General features: G+C 34.8%; 1 protein-coding gene across 1 annotated transcript; it reads right to left on the bottom strand.

Annotated features, from left to right (window-relative positions):
* Positions 1 to 5853: 5853 nt before the first annotated feature.
* LOC124361922 lies at positions 5854 to 8845 on the bottom strand. The gene is made up of 2 exons (XM_046815986.1): positions 8688 to 8845; positions 5854 to 6589 (listed from the first exon to the last, which is right to left on the bottom strand). The coding sequence occupies exons 1-2, from the start codon at positions 8730 to 8732 to the stop codon at positions 6011 to 6013; spliced, it is 624 nt and encodes a 207-aa protein (XP_046671942.1). The 5' UTR covers positions 8733 to 8845; the 3' UTR covers positions 5854 to 6010.
* Positions 8846 to 10343: the final 1498 nt, after the last annotated feature.

Here is a 10343-nt window from a genome sequence, read left to right as displayed (position 1 = left end):
TTGACACTCTGCTTCCTTAACTCCAAATATATTCAAGTTCAAGTTCAAACATCTTTATTCAGGAAATCGTTGAATACATGCAAAACATATAAATTCATGCAGTGGATTCAGACAACTATTACATGTAGTATTTTTTAACACTCCCATGCACCTTTTAGGTGCGTGCGGGAAGTAAGTTGGCATAACTTAATAATTATAATAATAATAATATACTTAAAACTAGGCAGTATCAATTAATTTTCAGAATGGTTAGTTTAGATTTACTTACAATACTATTAAATATGGACATTACAACTATATGACAATGTATAAATAAATAAATAAATAAAACTATAACAAATATAAATATCAACAACGAAACAACAAGCAACTACAAAGAAATAACAACAAAATATATTTTAAAAACTCTTTAGAAACGTGCAGTGACACCATTTAGTAAAAAAACCCATCGGTATTTATATGTGCTCCATATAACTGGCCTCACCATACACACCATCGTATTGAAAAGCTAAGATCTAGTTTGAAATATAATTCAACACTTTCATTTTAAATTTTGGTTTTTTGTCAAAAATAATTTCATTCCCAAGGCATTTTACAGTTTCGTTAAATATTTTTGGTCCAATGTAACAAAATTGGTGTCTGCTGGCTTCTTTAATAAAATTTGGAATATGGATCTGTATAAATTGTGATGCTCTAGTTTCCCTGCCAGAAACTTTAAGGGGAAATTCATTAAAATGTTTGTGAACGTACATTAAGCAGCTTTGTTTATAAATTTGATCAAAAGTTAGAATTTTGTTTTCTTTAAAAAGTAACTAATTCTATCTCTCCTGTTATTGACGTTAAAAATAATTCTGAGTGCTTTTCGTTGGCAACCAATTACACTTTTTAGTATTGTTGGGTAGGTTCCGCCGTAATGAATAATGCCGTATCGCAGAGTACTCTCAAACCAAGAGCAATACAATCTTATTAAATATTTACTTTCAAAATAGCTCCTCATGTGATATAACGAGTAATTAATCGATCTCAGCTTCCCACTCAACTTATTCACATGCTGATCCCATTTTAGCCTATTGTCAATAACCATTCCCAAATAGTTTACAGAGTCTACAATACCGATAGGTGAACATTTACATTCATAAATACAACTGTGTGAGTGGCAATACAGCTTAAATTCATTTTTTAATAGTGAAAGGTCCTGGTTCTGACCGGAGAACAGAACACATTTTGATTTGGAAGAGTTTATTATCAGTTTGTTATTAATTAACCAATTTGATATTTTGTTAAGATCATCTTGAATCCTTAGTCTTAAAGAATCTCTATTAAACGCTGAGCATACCAGTGCTGTATCATCGGCGTAAGCAAATATATTTGAGTTTAATTGCAGTTCTAGCAAATCATTAATAAATATTAAAAACAATAAGGGACCCAATACACCACCTTGAGCAGTACCATATTTAATTTCTACAGTGTCACTTTTAATATTATTTATTTTAACCACTTGTTTCCTACCCTTACAGAAAGACATCAGCCATTTGAGAGCATTACCCCCTATCCCATACTTTTTAAACTTATAATTTAAAATATCGATATCCAATACATCAAAAGCTTTCTTAAAGTCTAAATATAAAGCTAGGGTATTACCGCAGTTATCAGAACTTTTTATAATTTCATTAATATGTTTATGCACAGCTATGTCAGTTCCTTTTCCTGGTAAAAACCCAAATTAATTTCTGGACAAGATGTTCCTATCACTGAAAAATTTTAAAAACCTGTCTTTAATTATTGATTCAAATATTTTAGCTATTGTACTGATTACTGAGATAGGACGGTAAGAGCACACTTCTTTTGTTTCTCCTGACTTAAATATAGGAACAACAGCTGCCGTTTTAAATTCATCAGGTACCACCCCTTCTACTAATGATTTAGTGAATAAATTATAAAAAATCGGTGCAAATATGTTTACATTCTCTTTTATCACAATTATATTTATACCATCTAGACCACAACTAAACTTGTTTTTCATACAATTTATTTTATTCACTACGTCCACGTATTGCACTTTAAAATCAGTAATGAAGACATTATATTGTGTTTGATCCGCCAGAAATAGATCCTGGCCAAACTCTTCATTCCTTAATCTAGAAACTACGCTAGTAAAATACTCATTAAAAGTATTTCCAACCAATCGCTCATTCCCCACCACTTTCACTTCATCATCGCCAATTATAATACTATCCATGCATTTCTTCCTTCTATTAGTATTTTTTTTTACAATATTCCAGTATTTTTTTGAGTCGCCATTACACCTATCTATAAGGTTGGAATAGTAATTCTTTTTTTCTTGTTTTATCTGCTTAGCTACCATTTTCTACAGCTGTTTAAATGTATATTTAAGAACTAAATCATTTCTGTTTTTGGCATATTCTTTATACAGACTATTTTTACGATTAATTAATCGAATTAAATTATTTGTTATCCATTCACTCCTCCTTCTGTTTCTACTGTTAATTTTTTTTAAGGTACACGACACGGTAAAACATTTATTATAAATACTAAGAAATTTTGAAATGCCACTATTTACGTTTGGGCTGTTAATTACTGGACTCCAATCGGCCAACAACAATTGTCTTTTTAACAAATTAGCATCTGATACCCGTACAAAGTTGTCATTATTTATTTTAGTCATTTCACCCGACATACAAACACTTAAGGCGTAGTGGTCGGTTATGCTCAATTCCCTGACATCACACTTAAAATTTATTGCCTTAGAGCACAGACAATGGATACGTTTCTATAGAAAAGCATAGAAACGTATCCATTGTCTGTGCTTAGAGTTACGTATTAATGCGTGATCCAGACAAGAACTCACCTCCCCATCTACTCTAGTCGGGGAATTAACCAGATTTACAAAGCCATACGAGGCGAGAGTGTTTAAGTAATCCTTACCAGAACCATTGTTTTTTAATGGGCAGATATTCATATCTCCAATTACAAGCGTTGGATCATTTTTTAATTCCAAAATGTTTTCCAAATCAGGTTTAAATTGATTATAAGTTAATTTGCATTGTCTATAGACTCCGAAAATTGAAAACTTAAAATGACGGTTATTGTGCGGAACATCAACAATGACATTGATAAGCTCAGCTGTGGGCAGGAGGACTAGTCGGTGCGTGTAGCGCAAGTCAATGTCAACGTACATGACAACGCCACCGGCCTGGTTATCTGGCCGAGGTTGGAACAGCAGGTCGTAGCCTGGTATATTGTACCGCCCCTCCTCGCCCTCCTTGATCCACACTTCTGTCAGTATTATTATCTTATATTTAATTACAACGTTTTAGGTACTCCTGCTATGATGTCCGTTGATTTGATTTCTTGACGTTTTCGATGCGACTTTACTCTTCTGAAGAAATCTATCACGCTTCTGTCTGTTGGTGAACTGGAGTACAATTGGTTTGGGTCCATTTACACGTTTTGTAGGGATACGATGCACGGCCTGCTCATCTAGGTTAAAGTCGATCGGCTCATCGATTATATCGGAAATTTTTTGCAAAATATTAACCATACTTTCCCCATTAACTTCTGGAATTCCCTCAATCTGTACATTTTTATTTCTATTATACTGTTGTAAGTTCTCAATATCTGTTCTAAGTACTGTGAAATCACTCCTCAAGTGGGAGTTCACATTTTGAAGTGATTGGTTGGATTTTTCTAATGTTTTAACAGTCTCCTTTAACAACTTAACTTCCCTATCATAATCATCAATTTTTTTAGAAAAATATTCTAGTGAAGTTTTAAATTCATCCAGTTGTGATTTGTGCTTTATTTCAAATTCAGAAAATAGATTCTTGATGGTTTGTTCCATTTTAGCCAAAAACTCATCTTGCATTTTAGTTAAAAATTCCTGCGGGATAATGTCCTTAGGTTTAACAGTCTTACCACGAGTGCTGCATGCCTTACACTTCCACTCGTCCCGCCTCTTCTCGCCCATCCTGTTCCAAGTGGATTCTAAGATATCGGCGCAATCAAAGTGTAAACTCGAGGCACATACTGCACATTTAGCACAAGAATTTTTTTCCGATGGCAATACATCTCCACATAACGCACAATCACTCATGTTCAATAGAGCAAACTAGCCACGTACAACAGATAAGACGGAGCGACTGATATACACGTCCGCAATGCTCGACTGCCGACTGCCAACTATATTTGATGTCAATCTTGGATGAAGAAATAAACGGTACAGTAATCATGCCAAATTTGTATAATATGTGTTCAGTAAGACGCACAGACCAATCTTGATCTAGCGATTCCATCCTAAGTCTTCCCACCACTAGACATATTTTTTTGACATCGAGTTTTGACTTTGGAATTGACCCCTTGATTTTGGCACCAACCAGTCAAATTTCTGTAAGATCACTTCCATAATATGATAATTATATGCAAGCTCTATTATATGACAATGATATGTTTTGATCGGCAAAACGATGCCTCATTACGTTCAACTACATTTACATTGGCATAAAACACGATACAAAGACATACGTACTTTGACATTTTCTCAGTATGTCGAGAGAAAGGCTTCACTGTTTCGTGTATTTGCCATCATTGTATGTTACAAAACTAAAACATTACGTTTCTATTGGAATCTTCATTAGCTGACTAAAAACTACGGAATGAGGTTTATTAGGTACAAGAAATTAAATATTAATCGAAATGTAGAGATGGCTTCACTGTTACTCTGTCAACAATAAATTGACAACAGTACAATGTGTACGTCAAAACATTCCAGTAGGCTTATGTAATGTAAATCCAGAGCGGTTGGTATATGTACAAATCATGTTACTGCCCAAAACAGACACATTGTATACACCAGACAAGGTGTATGAGTGGAAGAAAAATCTATCTAAAATTTTCTAACAAAGCATCCAGAGCAATGTTGATACCTTGTGGTTCTACGTAGTTGCCTTCAAACGTAAGGGGTTATCAGTTGTGACCAACACGTAATCCATAGAATGTGTCTTGATAGTATCCATCCAATATTGAGAGATGTACACCAATCACTTTATTAATGCTTCCATCCTAGATCTTCGCCCTTTCTGGTCATATTTGATTGAGATCAAGCATTGATCTTCATATAATTCAACAGAATCACCATGAATTGCTATTTTCTATAATGTATTAACCAAACCATGTATTCTTAATATTACCTGGATTGTAAATACGACTTTAACATTATCTTTTTTGCCATCGTTATCGGTTATGAAAGGTATAACAAAACTTTTCGAGGATTGGAGTCTATCCTCTTCGCCAGGTGGGAGCGGTATCAATACGTATAAAAATAAAGAACAGAAAGAAGTAAACAAGGGAAAGAAAAGGGTTCATTCAAACATGCCCAAAAGCTGCTTGGAGCCCATTCCAGGCGTTGCCACTGCACAGGATGCAAGTCCCGAGCATAAATCACAAGTACGAGGATCACAATTACACATCGCACTAGCACAGGTGTTATACATTTTATAACCTATAACGATGGAAAATTTCCAAAATCCTGTTATCCTTTTAAACCTTCCAGCGTCAATAACAAACTTTAAACAATAAATTATCTTTTTATTTATAATTTACATTTTCTCATGTGAACAAACACCAATAATTAAGAAATAGGTTGAAATAAGATACAACGTAAATCTTTACGTTAATTCAGTGTTTAAATTTAGGTCCCATAGAATTCAACTCAATCGGTTATGTAGGTTTTGTGTGATCAAAGGAGTTACATACATATATCAAATAGCCCAAACTGTCACATCTCTAGTATAAGTAGGATTTAGTCACACATAGAAGACAATCAGAACAAATTTGTTTTAATTTGAAAGTATTTATTTAAGACAAATGGTATTTCACGTTTATTTAAGATGTTCACATGGTAAACAGTGTGTACATTAGCTTAAAATGAGTCTTTTGTAGAAGAAATCTTGCAAATGTTATATTCTCAATCCCACAATGTTTACAAAAACGACTAATCAAACTCCAGCTTACATAGTTCAATCCTCTTTTCAAACAACTCTCCAGAAATGCTCTCCGTGAATGAAAAACACTTGGAAATGTCAATCTCGATGTGTTGGATGACATTCGTTGCGTTCTGTACGAACTGTGAACATTCGAGTGAATACACTTTAATTGTGTTTTGGATGTCTTGGATGGCGTTTTTGTAACAACTCCACTGTTTCCAAATAGGCTTGGTGGAGCAGGAGTTGAGCTCGGTCACGATGCGGATGACGGCAACGCTCAAGTCGTAGCCAAGCTGGTAGCCATAGAAGAAGAGGGCAGTGATGTTGGCTATGTCTCCAGTAATGTTGATGCAGCTGCCTGCTCCTCCGAGGTCCAAGTCCGCTGTTCCCTTGCACAGGTCCAAGAGATTCCTGTTCCGCTCGTACAGCTCGGCCATTTTCCTCACCTGAGGGCTGTTGATCCTTTCCACCAGCTCCTGCAGTCTGGCGGCTGCTCCTCGCACTTCAGTTTTAAGTTCCGATAGAGCATTCTCTGCCCAATGGCCGATGTGGGTTTTCAGATGAGCTGAGTTGTACGGTTCAGTTGCCTGTAAAATAGAATAATCACTGATCAATGGCCAACAATAATTCTGTTACATTGACTCCTTTCGGGTGATGTAGTAACTTATCTCATAAAGAAGGTTAAACTATGAATTAACTACATATAGAATATCAAAAAAAGTATTTAACTCTGTACTATATTCTGGATTTTTTAGTACTTCTTTTTCTATTGCTCTGACAAAATCATCTGCTGCTATATTTACTAGCTCATATAACGTTATCTCAAATTATTACATGTGATTTTTGTGTAATGATATGAAATCAAAATAGAGAGAATGAGCAAAGCTTGTTTAGTTTCTGTTGTATACGCTCTGATGATCGCATAATAGGATGAACGAAGAACACAGACATCGTTACTTTTCACCAGACTTGTTTAGAATTAAATCCTTTCGGAATAATTTATATAATTAATACCAATAAATTATTTAGAAAGAGAGAGAGAGAAAGAGAGCGAGTGAGAGGAAGAAAGAGAGAGAACAGAAGACCTCATCTTTGACTAAGAGAGGGGGGAGGGAGGGAGGGAGGGGAAGAGAGAGAGAGAGATGTCACTCAAATATGAGCAATGTAATTGTAATGTACTTGTATTAATATCTTGTATTGGTACAATTAGTGTTGTAATGTATATTACTCTATCTCTATGTATAAAATTCGATTGGTGGTTTCCCATCATGCACTTAGGTAGATTTCCGCCCGAACGCCCTTTTGTCCGGTTCCGCCCAAAAACACGTTAGTCAGCCTGTGACTCTAGTACCTAACCCACCCCCACCCCCATGTGTTAACATACAATCGCCTTCTTATTTTTATTCCGCCTATTGTGTATTCCTAATGATACATTATAATGCGATACATCACAGTAATGAATGTCAGGAGCGAAATTCTGCGTATTGTCTTGTAGGAGAATACAAAATAGCAGCCAGTTGTGGAGATAATACATTGATGAGATCCTTTTTACTCTATATAAGAAGGCTTGAGGCAAACAACTCAGCTTAAACCTCAGTAACACTCTTGCTAAAATAGGCATTCTCTTCATCTAACGTGGCAGGAAATGAGATGAAAAACGGATGGCGTATAGTAGCGTATCTTACCATTCTATATGCCTCTTCTCTCAAAAAGCTGCACTGAATGTTACGCTTCTTTGAGAGACAAGCATAAAATTATAACAGAGAACAAGGAAAGGGAAGTAAGTCAAATGCATTACGTATTTGTTAACTTGTAGCAGAATATACACCAATCTGACCAGCTATTGAAATTATATATGAAGTAATATCAACCATCTAGGAGACAGAAGACAAGGACCATGTAGGGGACGGCTTCATGACATTATCAGTTTTTGGACACAAGTAGTAAGGTTGTTTACTACCTCATAAGAATGAAAGTTCTGGATTCAACTTAAGCTATAGGTACATTACTATGTGCGATTTACCACATATAGTCATATATAATAGCTCGAATTATTTTTTTTTTTTTTTATTTTTTTTTTGTTTACTGTTTTGTAGAACCCTTCTGTCATCTACCCTGGAGTTATTAAGCACAGTAATGCACAAAGATGGAATTGTTGATGTGATTGATGTTTGGATAATTGGATGTTCAAATGTGATTAAATGGTGGAATTGTTGAATGGTTGTTTAGTGGACTTCGTAGTAAGTATAACAGTTTTAGAAGGACGAGATGCGTTGATGTAACGTTGAATTCTAAGGTGTGATAATTATTGTTATACCATTCCTTCCATTGTTATCATCAATACAAATTTCAGTGTACTTAACAAATAATTATAATTTGTGTTATGAACATATTATTGTTTTTAATTATCAGATATTTTAAAAACCTTTTAATTACAGTGTTTTAATTTGAAAAAGAGTGGGTACTCCAGGATAATTTGAAAAATCTACTCCGAAATACTCGACTTGAAAACTCTGTCCTTGAAACAATGAAGGAACGTGTAAGAACAGTAATCCTTGTTTATGGAAATTTCGTGAAAGTTAAGTACCAAAAGAGTGCACTACAGAATTAAAAAATAATGCTATCGTAAATTATAATATTGTGAGCAGTATAGTCTTAAAGGTTTAACGTAAGATCTCAACTTACCAACGTAATCCCTAAAACAAACAAAATCCCAAGTAAACGGCACATCCTCGATTCTTGTTTGTAATCCTTCGCTTGATTAGAGGAGCCTCGTGATCGCTGTGATCTGTTTGACACCACTCGATTACGTATATACTCGAACAATCTAAGCGTGGTCTTTTGAGAACTGAAAAGCTATTGTCTCTAGATAATATTATCGCTGATAAATGAAATTCAACGAATGTATCCTTCAGCACTTCATTATAATGGGTAACAAGTATAATCTGACGTAACGATCTATACAAAACAAAGAAACTCGTTACTTTTATAAGAATTCCCATTTGGTGTAATTAATAATTTTAAAACATTTAAGTATAAGTATGTATCGTAGAGTTTCAGATTCTGTGACACTGAAATAGTTAATTCATACTCAAATTAAGTGCCTGTATTGAATTGTAATGTCTTTCTTCTTGATAGGATAAGGCAGGAGTACGCCACACCACGTGTAACGTAACAGGCTTCAATCAGGTTGAATGCGACATTTCAAGTGTATATCTAATTTCATTTTTGACAGATGTAATGACAAACAACCATATTGAAAAGAAGTTTTATCAGCCTACCGGGTGATAGGTTTCAACGACGCTCAGCCAATTTACATAGCTGGCAATGCACCATCATTTGTAGAAATTAAGTATAATTTTTCATGAAAAATTTCAAATTTGTAGATGAAACTTTTTCCGAGATATCTTGCCAAATGATACATTCTCAGTTTTGTTCATTAAATTGAGTTTCATATCAGAGTTTAAATAGTAAAAGTTTACTCAATAGTCACCATAAAATGATATTGTACTGTGTGTGTTGGGATTGTTAGGCTACATGTGTTAATATGTCCTATCTATTATGAGTATACTGAGTTCATTTACAAATTTATTAATTCTGCTACCTTCTCGATGTCATCGTGATTACCTATAAGACTAGTGTAAAAATATTCGCTAACGCTCAGTCAAACTCCATGGAGTTACATGCACCATCGTTGAACTCGGCAATGCCTAAATAGAAATGAAGCTTTGTACAAAATCTCGTCTATAGGTCAGTTTGTTCTCGATATATCGTATGGGCAGAAAAACAGAAATGAAATTTTTGCCAGCCTCTCGAGTGATAGATAGACTTCGCTAACGCTCAAACAATAAGACAAAACCATAATGTTTTTGATTTGATGTGTCAATAAATGTATTAAATAACTCTGTTTACTTACCACCACTAGTGTGCGACAGGCACTTTCATCGCATTTGCCACAAAATGTTGATTCTCTAAGATCGTAGCTGACCAAAGTAAGGTTAGAATCCAATCACTGATTACGAAGTGCATCGAATGAACGAGATGTCTTAGACTGCAGAATCAAATGCACAAATTATTTAGGCGTCATTCGTGACAGTTTGCGCTCCTAGCAGAGATTCGTGGAACTGAGTTGCGCACCTCGCTCACGATTCAACTTCGCCGAATTCTAAACTGTGCACCGTTTGGATGACAAACGGCGTGGCTTTTACATACATTTGTGTCACTGAAGAGTTCATTAAAAACTTTCACATTTAATAAAGATATAAAAGTCTTTATTTCTTACGATATAGTTCCAAGGTTTCCTGTTAGTGAATATGAAAACTTATGAAACCCCAGGCCTTC

The sequence above is a fragment of the Homalodisca vitripennis genome, chromosome 5 (assembly GCF_021130785.1).
Source record: "Homalodisca vitripennis isolate AUS2020 chromosome 5, UT_GWSS_2.1, whole genome shotgun sequence".
Classification (NCBI taxonomy): Eukaryota; Metazoa; Arthropoda; class Insecta; order Hemiptera; family Cicadellidae; genus Homalodisca; species Homalodisca vitripennis.
Note: the sequence above shows the minus strand (reverse complement) of the source record. Positions and strands in the feature narration are given on the sequence as shown.

What these genes read in the sequence shown, in the direction of transcription:
- LOC124361922 (XM_046815986.1), bottom strand. Translation starts at nt 8,732, where the DNA reads ATGTGCCGTTTACTTGGGATTTTGTTTGTTTTAGGGATTACGTTG. An exon ending in TTGTTTTAGGGATTACGTTG is followed by an intron (nt 6,590 to 8,687) that starts GTAAGTTGAGAT and finishes TCTATTTTACAG; the next exon opens with GCAACTGAACCGTACAACTC.